The 17,079-nt window shown below is 48.0% G+C and overlaps 1 protein-coding gene across 1 annotated transcript in view; it reads left to right on the top strand.

The window, feature by feature from the left end:
• The first annotated feature begins 8,998 nt into the window (after positions 1–8,998).
• Positions 8,999–17,079, top strand: part of LOC111177278 (astrotactin-2) — a 230,445-nt gene continuing 222,364 nt past the window's right edge. Inside the window, exon 1 of the mRNA XM_089913667.1 lies at positions 8,999–10,869. Within this exon, the coding sequence (XP_089769793.1) occupies positions 10,443–10,869 (427 nt within the window). The 5' untranslated portion in view covers positions 8,999–10,442. The remainder of the gene's footprint in view (positions 10,870–17,079) is intronic.

Raw genomic sequence — 17,079 nt, 5'->3', positions numbered from 1 at the left:
CTCTTTCATTGTTTCATGCTTTTAATCTATTAGCTCATTTAATGTCATCCAACTCCATGAGGTCGTTACTTTTGTTGTTCTCAGATAAAGAAACCAAAGTTCAGAGAGGTTAAATACATTTTCCAAGGTCACACAGCAAGTATCAGAGTCAGGATTGGAACACAGACAATCAATGTGATACCAGAACAATTGAGCTTATTCTACATCTATGCTGCCTCTCACTCTAGGGTGAAAAGAAGTGTGCACTTGGAGTTGAGGACCTTGATTCAGGACCCAATTCTTCCACTTATTTGTCCAAACTTGGTAAGTCACATCTTTGAATTTTATTCTCACCACTTATAAATTGAGGCTAAAAACTCTTGTCTTGCTGCCTCACAAGGTTATGGAAGTCAAACTTATGGCGATGAATACGGAAGCATTCACTGTAAATGAAAGTTATTGTTAATTTTTGTTTTTATTTTCATACCCATACAGAGAATAGTGGAGGTAGCTGACAGGGACAGTCATTTCTTGAAAGGGAGAAGGAGGTAGATGCCTTCAAATACTTGGAGAATTTTTATGAAACTTGCCCCACATAGCTTCTCAAATTTATACAGTTTGAATCCATAGTGGTAGATTAAACAAGGAAAATATGAATCAGTACATTCTACTGGTCAGAACCAACCAAAGATAGAACCAGTTTTCAATGGAGATAATGAGTACCCACTATCAGTGTGTGAAAGCTATAGGACTTCATGGTGGGGGGATATTGGAATGGAAAAGTCTGCGTCCTAGACAGGTTTACACCTGGGCAGCTGTGATGGACTCCGTGCTAGACTCCTGCTGTTCTGTCTTGTACTATTCAAATCCATCTCTACCTAAAGCCAAAGAAGCATTTTAAAAAATGTATATCTGACTATGCCATCCTCTTACGTAAAATTGCCCATGGCTTTCCATTTAAATTAGAATTAAACCCAGACTCCTTGCCATGGCCTACATAGACCTGAACAATTTAAGCCATACTAACTTTCTGAGACTCATTTTATCCTTTTCTTGTCTTCCCTCTCAACTGCCTAGCCACGCTGACTTCAAATGTTTGGCTCCTAGAATTTGCCAAGTTATCTCTCCATAGCATTTGGCCCTGCTGCTCCCTCTGCCTGGCTTTCCCCCCTCACTTCCCTTCCCATAACAATGCTATTCATTCTTCCTTGTTTCTAATTAACTGCCATGTTTTCAGAGATGCATCACCTGGTCCTCAAATATAAATCAATACATCTCTCATCATTCCACTTCATAGAACTATGTTCTTTTCTATCACAGAACATTTAAAATCATATATTCTCTTTTTTATTGTAACAAGAGTTAACATGAGATCTACCTTCTTCATAATTGTTTATGAATACAGTATAGTATCGTTAACTATACAATATAGTATTGCACAGTGTTATATAGCAGATCACTAGAACTTGATCATCTTGCAAAACTGAAACTGTATACCAGTTTGTTGAATAGCATCTCCCCATTTTCTCCTCCCATATATTCATTTTCAATTATTTGTTTTTGTCTGTCTCTTGACTAGACTGTAAGCTCTGTAGGGGAGGAAAACCTTTCCCTTCTTCCTTTCTAGTTTGTTTGTCTGGTCTAATAATTGACATAAGACCAAAAAAAAAAAAAAAAGGAAAAACTAATATAATTTCATATGTATGGAAGCTCATAAAAGCCTGAGACTCCAAGAAGTGACCAAAGCAGGCAGCTTCTATATCTTTTAGACAAAGAAACAATAAATTTCTAAAGAATTGACAAAACAAAGGAGTTTGGGCTTGGGGCAGCTAATTAGTGAAGAAGTAACAAGTTTGTTTATACAGCCTTCTCTGCCCTGAATTCTCTGTCTCTGGTGATGAGGATGTCTCTCTACCTCCTGGTACAGAGAGGGTACTTTTCACATGGAAGATGTATTTCCTATTTTCAGGGTACAGAGGAGGATCAGAGTTCCTGCACGGGCTGTTTCTTAAGTAACTTTAATTCAAAGCAATCAGTATGCCAAGGTGTCATATTTTGGAGTGGCATATTCTGCTCCCCTTTAGCTCTGTGAGTGCAGGGACCATTTTAGTTTTGATCATCACTGTATCCACATTCCTGGAGCACAGTATTGCATAGTCCTCCATGCATGAAAGATAAGAGGAAGAAAGGGAGGGAGGGAGGAGGGAAAAAGGGAGGGAGGGAGGAAGGAAGGGCTCTTTTGAATTTAATTTATTTTTTCTTTTTCCCTCCATAGACCAGAGTCTCAGTAAAAAAAAAAAAAAAAAAAAAAAATTACATGTATATTATATATAGTGCCTAGAGCTGAGATGAGGGACTTTCAATAAATTTCGCTGAAAGCCTCTCTAAATGAGATGGAATGCAGCTGGACTTTCAGGAGACTTAGGGAGCCTGCAGAGCCCCAGCCTTGCTGAGTCTGCAGCTTCTCATACAATAGTCATCAAATATAGCTTGGTAAGTGGGTCAGGAGTCGGGGATGTCCTCCGTATCCCTGAGATACATCTAAGCGGAGGCCCTTGGAGTTATGTTTACATAAAGCTCCTTAAGATAGTGGGAGAAATAGTGAAAGGAGGCCATGGAGTCGGGAGTTCAGGGCAGTGAGATCTCTGGTGTAATAAAATGTGCAGGGGACTTGAAAACAGGCAGTCTTGGGTTTTCACCCCAGATCATCAACCAAACTAGCACTTGTCCTTGAGTATAATAGAGAGACTGCATTATTCTCATTTAATAGATGAAGAAGTGATGCTTGAAGAGATAATTAACTTGCCCAAGGCATCAAAAATGGCAACTGGGAGAGCTGGGATTTGAACCCCGGTTTGCCCGACTCTAAGGGTTGCTAAATAAGATTACTTAAAAATTAAAAAAAACTATATGCACACAACAGCATGCGTCAACAAACTTAAAGATACAGGCTGAAAGATGTCTGCTCTCTCCCTACTGTGTTCAAGGTCACATGGGTATTAAATGGCAGAGCTGAAATTCAAAACCAGTGTCATCTTATGCAAGAGATTGTTCTTTTAACATTCATTCATTCATTCATTCATTCATTTAACAAATTATCATTGATGACTTAACACATGCCAGGCAGCAGAGAACAAAATTGACAGGATTTCTGCCCTCCCTTAACTATAATTTAACAGGGAAGACAAATGTCAAATAACACTCTTGCAAAGTGGTTATTATCATCCCTGTTACAAAAGTATGGAAACTCTTAACCCTTAAGCTATACTGTCTTGTTGGAGGAGGTCACAGAGAGGACATGACTGCCAGTTGACCTGCAAGCTAGACCTGGGTTCATTACCCTCTCCTGGGTCTTCGAAATGTACATTCCATCCATTGTTCCTGGAACCATGTCAGGATCGCAGTCTTAAGAGAGCAATGTGTTGTTGAGACCATCTGGACGGTGTATGTGACTGAACCCCGTTAAGGCCTCCATACAGAATTTCAGGATTCTGGCAGACAGGTGCAAAGATCTACCTGTCTTGCAGCATCCAAGACAGGCCTTGCATGTAAATTGCTTTCATCTTATTAGCACTGCCACCTGCCAATCTGGAGGGGTCTGTCTCTTTCTTTGGTCTCTCCTTGCCCTCCGCCTACAGGGCTTACTTTTGGAATTTCAACCCAAAGAAGTTAGAAGGACTTCATTAGATGTAAATTGCCTAGTATATTGCAGGCAGCACATTTTCTATGTGTTCCCAATTGTCTCTATGTAAAGCTGAGATTAACAATTGCAACCTCACAGGTGGTTGTGAGAATTAAATAAGAAAATATGTTTTGTGCCGAACTCATAGTAGACACCCAGAAAATGTTGTAGAAATAGTCACTTTATGCCGTCACCTTCACCAGTTCAAAATGTAACAGTACAAATAATGTGCTGCAGAAAGGAAGACGACCTAGTACTCGCTAGCAGAGAAGAAAGCTTACACTTTTCGTTAGTAAAATACATTCTAATGTACCAGGTTAGAAGTTCAGCTTGAATAAATGTAAAGAGGATACTGCAAGGCTTTTTTTTTTTTTTTTTTTAACTAAAGCAGGGTTCCAAAGAGAAAAATATTCCAGACAGGAAGAGCCAATGGAACGCAGACAGAGAGGGTCCTGAAAAATACACCAGTAGTAAGATTTGGAAGGAAAAAAGATCCAGAGGAATATCACCTATTGCTATGAGCTAAGGATGAAAGATGACAAGAGTAACAAAGGAAGAAGGAAACACGAATAGGTGAAATGATTAAGTAGGCAAAGAGGTACAGAGATTTGGGCACAAGCAAATGAATGATGGGGATGAATTAAAGATGAGCGAACTTGAAAAAGAAAATGCAACAGGATGAATGAGGAAAGAGAGCCTTTCAAGGAGTTTTGCAAGGGTTTTGAGTAGATGGTGTAAGAAGGATTTGAAATGACTGCGTAAATCATGGAACAAGAAGGGGTTGATTTAGAGGACCGGGGACAGGGAATGTGGGAGGTAATGAAAGGTATGAGCTGGAGAAAAAAAATAATAAATTTGAGAACTGTTAAGGGAAAAGAGTCAGATAAGTCCTGGGTTGAAGCAGAAATCAGTTAAACGGATGCCAGTAGAAATGAAGAAAGACAACGGTGATTAAAATACTCTTTCATTTTTCATGAAGGAGAAGTTAGAGACAACGGTAAAAGTTTGCTCTAAATGAGATATAGTGGAAATGTTCTGGAAAGGGAGATGAGAAATGGAGGGAGGAAAGCAAAGAGACAGAAAGGTCACAGAAGGACCAAATAAATAGACATTTGGGGTTGGAAACAAGCTAGCGTTACTGAGGACCTACTATGTGCCAGAGAGTACTCAGTGCTTCCACTTATACCTGCTGGCTCATCCAACTTTCCCATCACCCAACTTACAAGAAAGATAATTAAGGCTCAGAGAGGTAGTGAATCACTAAAATTAGCCAACTAGTAAGTGATCGAGAAATGAATTTGAGCTTACGTCAAAGAGAGGTCTGAGTCAAAGAAACAGCAGTAATAGAAATGTTTACAGTGATCTAATTTGGAGACATCAACAGTAAAAGGAAAAGCTTCAAGATTGACCTTCATCTTATAATTGCTCCTGTACCAACGGATGGAGTTGGGCTCTGCATGGTTTAAGATGCTGAGGTTGGCAGACCTAAAAGGAGAGAGTGTCTGTGGGGAGGTGGCTGAAGGGAAGAAAAGGAAACAATATGCTGGGTGATAAATGGATTCAATGTGCTGCAGGGAGCAAGGCAGGATTAAAAGAACGAGGTGAATTACAGAGAGGGCCATGATTGAAGCAAGAGAAAACAAACGGTGGACAGGTGTGGGTACAAAGAGGACTGATGGAGGATTGAGCTTAGATAGAGTAGAGATGGAGCAAGAGATAACAAGCTCTTCTCCTGAAGTGGAGTTTGTGTTCTAGACATCATTTTGAAGCTTAAAGAAAAAAGACTTTAAAAAAAAATCACTTGAATCATGGAAATCTGGGAAGGGAGAAAAGAAGGAAGGAGGGAAAGAAGGAAAGGAGGAAGGAATAAAAGGAGGGAAGGAGGGACAGACAGATAGACAGAGGGAGGATAATGTACTCATTGTGGAAAACCAAAAGGATGGGTCTCTTTTCTTCACTGCAGAATTATGGCTAGTGCCTAATACAATACCTGTCTTAGACTTAAATGTCAAGAAAGGCGTGATTATTCATTAACAAAATACTGATTTTGTGTCTCTACCCTATGTCAGAGCTAGCTTGTACAAACAGGGTGGTAAGCAGGACATACATGGCCTTTGATCTCTTTGAGTTCCCAGTCTAGAGGGGAAGACGCATCAAGGAAATACACTAATAAACGGACAATTATTAAAATATGTAATGAGTGCAATTAAAATATATATGAGGAGATGTGAAAGGAAATAACAGGGAAGTCAGAGAGGAGCTAGCTTGAACTGGGGGCTTAGTCATCTTAGAGAAAGTGCTTTATGCACTAAGACTCACATGTAAACGAAAGGTAGCAAGGTGAAGTCTGGAGGGAGATCCCTCCAGGCAGAAGGAAGAGCCTTTGGGAAAACACTGGGGACACAAGAGCTTGAAACATTCCAGGAACAAAAAAGAGGTGTTTCTGGCCACAACAGAGTGATGGTGCTGAAGATCTTGTCAAATGGGGCTGGAGAGGAAAACAGGGAGTGAGATACCAGAAGATGTTTGGATTTACTTATAATGTTAATAGAACCCGTTATGGGCTAGGCATTTTCACATATGTGATCTCATTAAATTCCCATAATGATCCTGAGAAATGGGTATTACTTTTTCCTCCTTTCACAAATAAGAAAATGAGGTCTAATAGGGGCATTATTGAGCGATTTGACCCAATAGGTAAATAGCAGAGATGATATCTCAGCCAAGCCTGTCTCTCCCCAATCCTTGCTTCTCCAAAACACTAGGCTGTCTCAGTCACATGGTCTGAATAGATGGAATTTTTAAAAAACAGAATAGAGTAAGGTGGGGGAAGAAGGAAAGGAGAAAAACGTTACAAAACTACCTAGAAAGGCAAATATGAAATATTCAAGATGAAGCAAGAGGAAGCATTTGCTGGGGAGCGGGGGAGCTGGAAGGGGTTAGAAAGAATGAAAAGGAATTTCGGATCAGTGGAGTCAGAGATGGGGGTATGTGGGGACCCTCTAGGAGAATAAATTACATCAATCATGAACTGTAACTAATTAAATCAATAATGAACTGTGACTTAGGAGGAGAGGGGAAGGGTGAGAAGAGTGGTACCACTGGCCACAAGACAGGGTATCAGAGTGTGAATAGGGAAGTCCTAGCATCCTGAGGGTAGGTGGGAAGGGTTGGGGCAGAAAGGTGGCGTGCTGTGGCAGAGAGAGCAAGGACTTAGGAGTCAGGCAGATGTGTGTTCCAACACTTGGTTACTGCATGATCAAAGTCAAGTTTCTTAGCTTCCCTGAGCCTCAAACGCCACATCTATCAAATGGGGATAACAAGCCTCCCTCCAGATGTTGCTGGAATTAGACATCAAAACAGCAGTTATAATTTATCGAGCGCCTATTTTGTTAAGCACTTTGCATAATGGTTTCTGAAGCCTCACTACCACCAGGAGGCAGGAATTGTTATCATCATTCATTGATGTTCTGCATAAAGTTTTGAAGCTGCAGAGTATGTGTTCAGAAATATGAGTTCTTTTCCTGTGGTTGTTCCCGATTCGACACTGCCTACTAGATAACTTAGGTCCTCCTTCAAAATGAACAGCAAATTCCTTGCCTGCCTTTTTTGTCTTGTCTCCAATCTCTCCTCTCCCTCTCAATGAACTTCCTCCATTTCCCTTCATGAGCTTTGCCCTCGCTGCCTTCCATTTGTTTCCACTTTCTGTTCTCGGTCAGGTGTGTTAGTCACAAGCAACAGAGACCGATTCTGATAATTTAAGCAGTAACAGAATTCAGTAGTGATATTACTCAGAATATCCAGGAGGGCACGGTATCTGGGCTGAAAGTCTGTGAAGTTGAGAGCAGCACTCCAAATCACATCACAGAACTGGCTGACGCAGCTATTGTTGTAGCTGCAGCCAGGCACCAAGAAGGCATTTCACACTTTTGACACCAAATGACACTGGGCTCTGAGCAGCAGTGTTAGAACGATTTCTACTAGTGATGAAATCGGGATGTAACTGCCCCACCTGTTACCACTTTGGTCCCCAAGTGGATTCTGCCTAATTCCAGCTTCCTTCCCAGGATCTGGGATGGGTGAATCTGATTGGTGAATTCTGAGTCATGTGCTCAAGTCCTAGATGCAGTGGAGGCTGAAAGTATCTGGAAATTGTAGCCTCTTCATGGGAGGTGGGCTGTGGCTTAGAGAGTAAAGCCCCCTCTAAGGGATTCATCCAGATGCTGAGCAGTTGCCAGGAATGCCAAATGGCAGATTTAACCCCATGCTACTAGTCCTACATGGCTCAATTCCAATGCCACCTCCTCTGGGAAGCTTCCTTTGATTTCTCCAAGCATATGTTTCAGAGCACCTCATAAAAGAAACACATGTCTGTCTGTCTGCCTGCCTGCCTGCCTGCCTGGTATCTGAGATATTTCTGTGTTCTCTCATCCCCACACCTCCCTCCACATCGTTATAAACTCTCCAAGGGCAGGAGTTGTGTTTATGCATCTCTGCATCCCCTTATAGTGCCTGGTAGGAGCCCTAGATATTTGGTGGTGAATGAATGAATGAAAGTGTTGGTCTCATTCGACAGGCCTTTGTACCAGGGGTCCATGAAGGACTTGCACAGACCCTGCCTTACATAAGGGAGCCCTTTTTTCCTGGTGTGCACTTCTATAAATGGACTATGTCAGCATATTTGAAGAAAGGGGCATAGAAAATCAGAAAGCCCCGTTGTACAGGGTAGTGGCGGATTGTCAGGGTACAAAGGAGAGACTGAGGGAGCCAGGGCGACATATTCTGGAGGAGTAAATGAACTGGAGCAGGCATCAGAGAGGCAGGAGACAATTTAGAATCAGAGGACTCGAAAAGCCAGAGTTCCACACCCCCGCCCCCTCCTTGGGTTCACAGATTAGTAAACTGAGACAGGAGAAGCATACCTTACAAACCTCAGAGCTGAAAAAGACCCAGATGCACTCATGCGGATGTGCCTTTCACAACATCTTTGATAGGTGGGCTTTTCCAAGGTCACTGAGGACAGTGTGTTTCAGTGGAAACAGCCAAGGCTTTGGAGCTTGGAGTTCAGATCTTAGCTCTTGTGCTCATTAGCTGAGTGACCCTGGGAAGTCCCCTTACCTCCCTGACCCCCTGATCTCAGTTTCATCTGGAAAATGGGAATCATAATACCCATCTCATTGGAGTATGTTTATGTATAAAAGTTAACACAGGTACATGTCTAGCACTTGGAGAACGCTTAATAAACAGTATAATTAAGTCCAAGTTCACAAAACTGGTTTTGATTTTTCCTTCTTTTAAGTCCTCTTCCTTTATCCAAAGTCATGAAAAAGTAAATAAAATGTGCTGGGAGCGGGAAAAAGGCCTTTCCTATGAAGGGTTAAATACAGAAAGGAGAAAAGAGGCAGAAGAGGGAAGAGCTAAGATGAGAGAAGTTAATGCACGGAGGAGACCACACCAAAGGTGTGCAGATGGGCAAGAAATACCGGGAGACGGGAAATGGCTCACAAATAATAGGTAGGAAGCATTTATAAGATTAAAGTCAAGACAAGGTTAAGAATGAAATGAGTGGAGAGATGAAAGAGAGAACAGAGAGAGGAAAGAGGAAGAAAAGGAGGGGAGTAGAGAAGGCGGGGCCCCTCAAGGTCCAGATTCCTGCAGAGGTGATGGCTCGCCGGGGGATACCAGGTATGTGGGTCAGAGAGAACCCACCCAGGGCCAAAAGGCTGCCCTGTGTCCGAAGACCTAGGTTTAGAGCTCAGCTTGAATCCAGGAGAAAAACGACCGGGCTTGGGGGTGGGGTGGGGCGGGGTTGAAGAGTCGGTGAACAGACCTCTCCTCCGGGAGGGGGGCAGAGGATGTGGGAGCCCGTGGGAGCCAGAAGCAGACAGAGTAGTAGGTCTCTACCTCGCACCCTTTTCAGGAATTTTACACGCAGAGCAGCCAAGTAGTGCTGTCCAGGTTGGGAACAGGATCCAGAAAAAAGCGCTGGCTTGCAGGGCGGCAGCTGGGGGCCAGAGCATCCTCCTGGAGTCAGTGCAGGAGGGTGGGGGCCTTAGAGGGTGAAGTTCGACAACCCTTTGTCCATTAGCTGTTGGTGCAACCTCCGAGGCCTGGGAGATGGGAGAGGTGGGAGAAGGAATGCCTGAGTTGTGGGCAAGTGGGTGGGCAGGGGTCTCAAAGGCCACGAGGAATTATTTCAGGGACTAGGAAAGGGTACAGGACTTGCTATTGGGCTTGAGGAGAGACGAAGTTGTCTTGACCGTCCTTAGGCGCCCCTACCCCCCAGAAGGCGGGGTCTGGAGCAAGGCTGGGCTAAGGCGCGCCCCCAGGTGCAGCCTCTGGGTTGGGCCAGGGGTGGGGTAAAGCTGGGCGAGCTGGGTTGAGCCCAGGGGAATAAGGGGAAGCACCCGGGGTCCCTAAGTCTTAGGAATTTGCAGAGGGGTGCTGTGGCTAAAGAACATTGTGAGGGCGGATTGGGGGATCCTGGGAAAGGAGAGGGGGCGACTGGGATTCGCACGAGGCTGGGCGGAGCCTCCGAGACGCTCGGGGTCTGAGTGGGGAGCCAGAGAAGGGGCGGGCGGCGGGGCCCGGGGAGGTGGCACGGGGGGGGGCGGGCCAGGGCCGAGCGGGAGGCGGAGCCCGGAGCCGGGGGCTGCTAGCGAGCGGCTCCCACGGCTCCTTAGCTCCGGCGTCCTGGTTCGCTTCGGCGTCCGCCGCCGCCGCCACTGTCTCTTCCTCCTCCTTCGCCACCGCCGCTCGCAGCACCGCAGCCCCTCCCGCCATGGCCGCCGCCGGCGCCCGGCGCAGCCCCGGCCCCAGCTCGGGGCTCCGGGGGCGGCTGAGGCTCGGTTTCCACCCGGCGCCGCCGCCGCTGCTGCTGCTGTTCCTGCTCCTGCTGCCGCCGCCGCCGCTTCTGGCCGGCGCCACCGCCGCCGCCTCGCGGGAGCCCGACAGCCCATGCCGGCTCAAGACAGTCACCGTGTCCACGCTGCCTGCCCTGCGGGAGAGCGACATCGGCTGGAGCGGCACCCGCGCCGGGGCCGGGAGTGGGACCGGGGCAGGAGCCGCCGCCGCGTCCCCGGGCTCCGCTGGCTCCGCGGGCACCGCCGCCGAGTCGCGCCTCCTGCTCTTTGTGCGTAACGAGCTGCCGGGGCGCATCGCGGTGCAGGACGACCTGGACAACACAGAGCTGCCCTTCTTCACCCTGGGTAAGGCTGGGCGGCGGCACACGCGGGGTCCCAGGGAACCGGGAGCCCCCAAGTGAAGCCAGACGGGTGGGGGCGCCCTGGGGATTCCCGCCCCGGGCTGCCCCGAGCGGGGTTGAGTGAGGGCAGCTGAGAGGCCCGGAGGGCGTACAGGTGGTTGGAATGAGTCCGGGGCAGTATCTGAGCGAGCGCGTGGCGGGAGACCGGGGGCGTGCCAAGCCACCCGCGGTGGGGACCTGTCCGTCCGTCTCTCAGTGCAGACGTTGAGCTCTGCCGCGATCCGTCGCTGACGCCGAAACCCCAACTGCCTGAGTGTGCTTGAGCTGGGGGCCGTGGTAGTCCCCCGCTCGGGAGCCAGGTCTGGGTCCAGCCGCCCACTGCTCCTGGGGCACGGCCACTGGCCGCCCGCGGTCACCGCCCCCTCGTTGTCGCCTCGGAGTCGTCGGCTCTGCTCTTCCGGTTCGATTTTCTCGAGAATCGGAGCGGAGTCGCTCCATGTAGAATCCCTCAGTCCGCATAAATTCGGCCTCACGATGGGTTGGGTGACCTTGGCCAAGTCGCTTCCCCTCTCTGAGCCTCAGTTTTAGCCATCTGTGAAATGGGGCTGGGGAGGATTGAGTGATTCCCGAGCACTGGCGTTCGGAACCCAAGGTCTCCTTCCACTTTCAGATTCTCCCTCCATCCCCGTGGTCGCATTCGCCTTCCTACCCCCTCCCGGCGGAGAGCAGGTTTGTCCTCGCAGCTCACTCACTGGGCTAATAATAATAACTTAAAAGCATGAAAAAGGAAAGGGAGAGGAAAAGGATGGGGGTGGGGGCTCAAACGTAAAAGTTAATCAGAAAGTTCGCCCGCAGCTTGCTGCCAGCTGGTTCCCAGCGCGAATCCCGGAGGAGTCGGCCCTTCCAGGTAGCTGTGGGAGGCGCAGCTGATTTCCCACCCGGGTAATTGATCGCTTAATTATCTCGGAGAGCGTTTACAAAAATGTTGTTTGCCCTTAGCTCTCTCGCGCTCGCCGGTCTCTCTCTCCCCCCTCCCCTCTTGGGGGAGCGGGGTGCGATTGGTTGTCGGAGTCTGGCCAGCAGCAGCTCCAGGAAGGCGCCGGGGGCTCGCCCCAGACTCCAGACCCCGGGATCCGGCTGAGCTCCGGCACCGCGGGGGTGATGGGCCTTCGATGTCCGCGCCTTCGGGGTCCCGGCTTGAACCTCTGAGGTTAACTCCTTGCTCGCCCTAGAAGCCCCAAAGAGTAATCAATGGACTTGACTCCTCTCTCCTGGGAGCCATAATATTTTTGATGTATTTTTGTGACGCCCCCCTCCCGCCCGCCCGCCACTTCCCTTTCGTGCTGGCCGCCTTTGGAGCTTTGAGCGAGCGCCAGGCCCTTTCCTGGTCTGAGCATGTGCCTCGGGTTTCTGGCCCCTGGGCTCTCCCCAGCTGGCTGTAACTTGAGCGTGCTGAGCTTTGTGGGGTGCTAGGCAGGAGAGCGCCTTGCAGGTTCCCAGGGGACTTTCCGCGGCGGCACGTCTGGTGTGCCACACACACACACGTTCAAGCATACACACGCGTGCGCGGACACACACACATACACCAAGAGCCATTCCCACGTGCACTTGTGAGCTGCCCATTTCCAAGTAAGTGGATGGGGGTGAAGATGGGGTTCCTTAGGGCGAAGAGCCAACCTTGGGCTCATGGCCAACTCCTGTGACCCCCGCCGCAGGGAAGGGTCCTTCCGGAGAAACGGAGGGTGTCCCTCACCACTTTCAATCCCAACCTTCTCCCTCCACCCTCGAGATCTCTCTACTCCCGGATGTCCGGAGAGGGAGGGAGTGGGGATCCTTCTAAATGGCTGTTCAGATGAGGGGGAAAGGGGGGGAAATCCTTGGGTATGGCATGACTTGGAAGCGAGGACCCCAGAGCGTTCCAGTTTCCCTAGGATGTGGAGGACCTGGTCCAGCCGGCTACAGGAGTCGCTCCAGAATTCCTGGAGCTGGCAACCTCTGCGTTCTTAAACTTTGGCTTTCAAGAGGAACTGGGTACCTGGGAGCCCAGGGCAGGCTGAGTGAGGAACTGAGTGAGGAGCTGGAAGTGTCAAATCCCCCAGACCGGTGCTTCAGCATCAGAGTCTTCTGGTGCTCTCCACTTGGAGGCTTCCGCCTTCTCTGACGCAGGCGGCTGAGCCTTGGCGGCTGGGGACTGCCTGCTGTGGAGTGGCAGGTGCCGTCCTCCTTGGAAGCCCTGAGCCCTTTGGGGAAGCAGGTTCCTCCTCCTCCTTCCCCGCAGCCCGAGGCACTCCTACCAGGGATTTGGCTAGCGAGGTAGTCGCCAGATGGCCGAGCATAGCAGGATCTGTGTAGGGAGACGTGGGCTTTTTATTTGTGTTGTTCTTCCACTGTTTGTGTGTAAACACAGAGTGCACAATGAGCTCTGGGAGGGCCAGGCTGGCTGAAAATGAGGGCGGAGGGGGGGGTACTATGAGTCATTTATGGCCGTATCTCCCCCAGGGTCCCCAGGCAGCCCCATCCCATCATCCCATCTTCAGACCTTCTAAACATCCTTCCCTAGTGTTTGTCTCTGGCGAGTTGGGTGAGTCTTTCACTTCTAGGTCACCAGTTCAAGGGATTTGGCGATGGCGTGCGCCACAGATGCACATGCAAAGTCGATAAATGCTGAATCCTGCCAATAGCGGGGTGTGTGGAGCCACCACTAGGGGGTGATAGTGTCTACCAAAGCCCTCAGGCTATGCTTTGGGTTGTGGGTCTAGAGTTGGTGGTGGTAAAATGTCCCTGGTGTTAAGGGGCGGTGAACAAACAAATAAAAGGTAGAGTTCCCATTCTACTCCAAGTCCAGTTGGGGAAGCTCAAAATTATTTTGCACACGCTGTCTACAATCCCTATTCACCAAAGTCACCGACATACCTGGCCTTCCCTCCCTCCCTTGTGCCTGCCTCTCTTGTTTGAATTATCGGCTCTATAATTGGTAGTGCCCAGACTTAAAAGACTTTTCTTCAGGTCTTTTCCTCTTCATGTTTCTAATCTTCCCTTCATGTTCCAGCCTGCTTTATGTAGGTGGCAATTTCCCTCAGAGGTGAAATGCCCCCCAAGTTTCTATGTCTGGGCCTCTTCTTTAGAATCTAAGTCAGTGGTCCTGATAAAGTGAATTTCCTTGAAATAGATCAAGGAATAGCAAATAGTTGTCGAATCCTTACTGTGCTGCTCAGAGCTTTACTCTTGCCTTTTATTATTTACTCACGTAAAATATATGAAGTGGGCACTGTTATAATTTATTCCCATTTTACAGGTAAGGAAACATTCTTTAGAGAGGTCAGGTGCCTAGTCCAAGGTCTCACTTTGAGTAAATGCAGACCTGGGACTGGAATCTCAGCGCATCAGACACCTACATTCTTGGTAATTGCTAAACAGCCATCTTGAGCCAAATATGCACTGGGGTGCTGGTTACGTTTATGGAGGGCATGGTGCAGGGTCCTGGAGAGGAAACATGATCAGCACAGCAAGAACCTTTCTCAGGGGAACTTTAGCTACATTGGTGCTGAAGTATGAGAGCGTGAGAGTGAGGCATGCGTTAAATGACCTTCAATGACCCTGCCAACGCAAAGTTCCATGACTCATGGGATGTCAGAGGGCATCCTATGTAGTGGTGCCAGTGAGTGATGGGTATGACACATTCTGTAACATCAGGGAGGGAGATATCTCTTTAGACTTAGAGAAAGCTGGGTACATTTCCTGGACAGGAAAAAAACAAAAGCAAAAACAAAAAACTGAGTGAGGTCGTGGAGGATGGGCTGGAGGAGAATTTGAATGCTCCAGTACAGCTTGGGGGCTTGATGTTGCTTAGGACCTGGAACTCTCAGCTGTGGCCTGCTCTGACCTTGAACAAGTCATTTACCCCGGATCTTCAGTTCTTTGTGCTATAATATGAGTGGGTAGCTGAGCCCTAAAATAATCCTTTGGTGCAAAGATTCTGTGAACTTGAAGTGCCCTGACCCACTCTGTAACTCTGACTAGCTGCTCTTGCTTCTCACTGTCTCCTTTCCTTTGCTGGTAACATGGGGGTGTTGGGGAGGACTGACGGAAAAGAAAGAATTTGAATGGGAGCAACTGTCCGTGCAGGGCTTCTGAGGTGAACCCGCACATCACCCAGTGTTCATCTGGCCCCAGGCAGCTCCAGAGTCTGCTTGTGGATTTAGCTTTCATGCCCACTGCTAGGGAAATGGCATCCTTCTTCCTGTGCTTGATAGTGGCCAGGCTGGACTGTTTACCATGAGCCTTGATTCAGCAAAAGGGGGAAAGGAGATAAAACTGAGTAACCACTCGTTGTCAACATCCATTACTAATTTACCTTGTCATACAAATCACACAGGTGAGGAGCGTGCTCTACATTTGGGGGAGGGTGTGTGGAGAAAGAAAAACCATCCAGTAGTATGTTTTTAAATGCATCTGCATGAGCAGATCTGGCAGTGTCCTCAAGACCTGTCCTGAAAAGATGCTGTTTGCAGGAAGCTGATTGGCCTGGGTGGAAGACGAAGATGCTCTGAAATGCCCACTTGGTCAGTCTGCAAAGCTTCCTTAAAATACAGGCAAAAATGGACACCAAAAGAGAAGAGCCCCCAGAAGGAGTGAGGGACCAGGCACAAGGTCAGAAAGGTTGCTAGAAGCAGGGAGTTTAGCCTAAGGACAGTCCACAAGGGCTGGAGAAGCTTTCTTCGAACATCAACAGGGAATGAGGCATGTGCTTTTTTTTCTGTCTGGTTCTAAAGAATGTCCTAAAGGTGCAAATACTAAGGGGATGGAGTACAACATGACAGGAGGATGTGTCCCTGGGAGCTGTCCAACAACCAAGCATTCTGACCTCTAATGATGACAGAGTCCACATGGGAGGAAGTCTTCAAGCAGGGACCACACCGCTATTTGGCAGGCATTTGGAGAAAGGACCAGAGGCATTGAGGCTATCTGCCCCTTTTGGTTTCTGCCTTGATTCTGAAGGCCGATGACAGTTATTAAGTGGGAGAAAAAAAACAGATACAAACAGTATAAGCTGGGTTTTCTGTAGGGATTTCTGACCACAGAATATTCATTAAAATCAATCCCAGTGTTTTTTCCAGAATGGGTAAGAGGGAGAGATTCTCGGGTGGGCGAGAGGGCAAATTTGATATCTTCAGAAAAAGCTTAAAAAATGTTATTTCCTCATTTGGGCTCCAGGTCCCTTATCACTAAAGCATTTCAGTAGCACTCAGACTCCAAGGTCCCGTCCTGCTCTGATGGTCCAGGTTTCTGGGATATTGTAAATATTTTCCCCCCTTTTCATTCACTTCCCTTACTCCATCCCCACCCTTTGCCAGTTCAGGTCTGATGAACTCTAGTAATTAGGGCAGAGACAGATATATTATCTGCCCTCAGAAAGTATAATTAGCCCTCCGTAGCCGTGGGTTCTACATCCCCAGATTCAACCAACCGTGGGCCGACTGCACTATTCCATTTTATATAAGGGACTGGCACATCCTTGGATCTTGGAAAGGGGTGGGATCCTGGAATCAATCTCCTGCAGATACCAAGGGACCATTATACTATGTTACTGAGAAGGTGATGGGGCAGGGTGAGAGGAGGATTCGTTTTAGCTGTTAGAGAGGCCAAGGTTGGGTCAAGGCCATCCAGAGTTGCTGTTTCTGGGGGTCAGGAACAATAGCCATTAAGACAGCACAGCTCTACGAGCTTTTGTGACCCAGAGCTTGCTCCTTATCCTGATTGGGGCCCTCAGGCTGCAAGATCATTCAATAATACTAATTTACAGCAAATGCAACAGTAGGTTTGCCTAGGCCCCCGGCAGGCAGAGCCTCCTGCTTCTTACCTCTTTGCTTAGCTGTAAACTAGGCGTTGGCTGCCATGGATGGTGTGAATACGTGTGCTGGGGGGAGAGAAGGACGGAGAGTGACAGTGACTTCTTTGGGTAAAGCCATAAAAGCTGTGACCATGACCATCAACCCTGATGGCCTTACAGCCTCACAGACTCTCAGAGCACATTGAATCTACCCCTTCCATTTAAATGGTAACGTGGGGTCCCAGACAAGGGAGGTAACCTACCTAAGGACCAGCTGTTCACACTTAAACCCAGTGGCCTTGAATCCCCCTCCACGCGTCTTTCCATCACACTGACTACCAACACGTGGCTCTGGGTTCAATATGTCTCAGGTCTGCAACTTGG

Source organism: Delphinapterus leucas, chromosome 6 (genome assembly GCF_059928025.1).
Source record: "Delphinapterus leucas isolate spDelLeu-1000000601 "Yukka" chromosome 6, BTC_Dleu_Yukka2, whole genome shotgun sequence".
NCBI classification, from domain to species: Eukaryota; Metazoa; Chordata; class Mammalia; order Artiodactyla; family Monodontidae; genus Delphinapterus; species Delphinapterus leucas.
The sequence above is the reverse complement of the archived record's forward strand: the minus strand, read 5'-3'. Positions and strand labels throughout refer to the sequence as shown.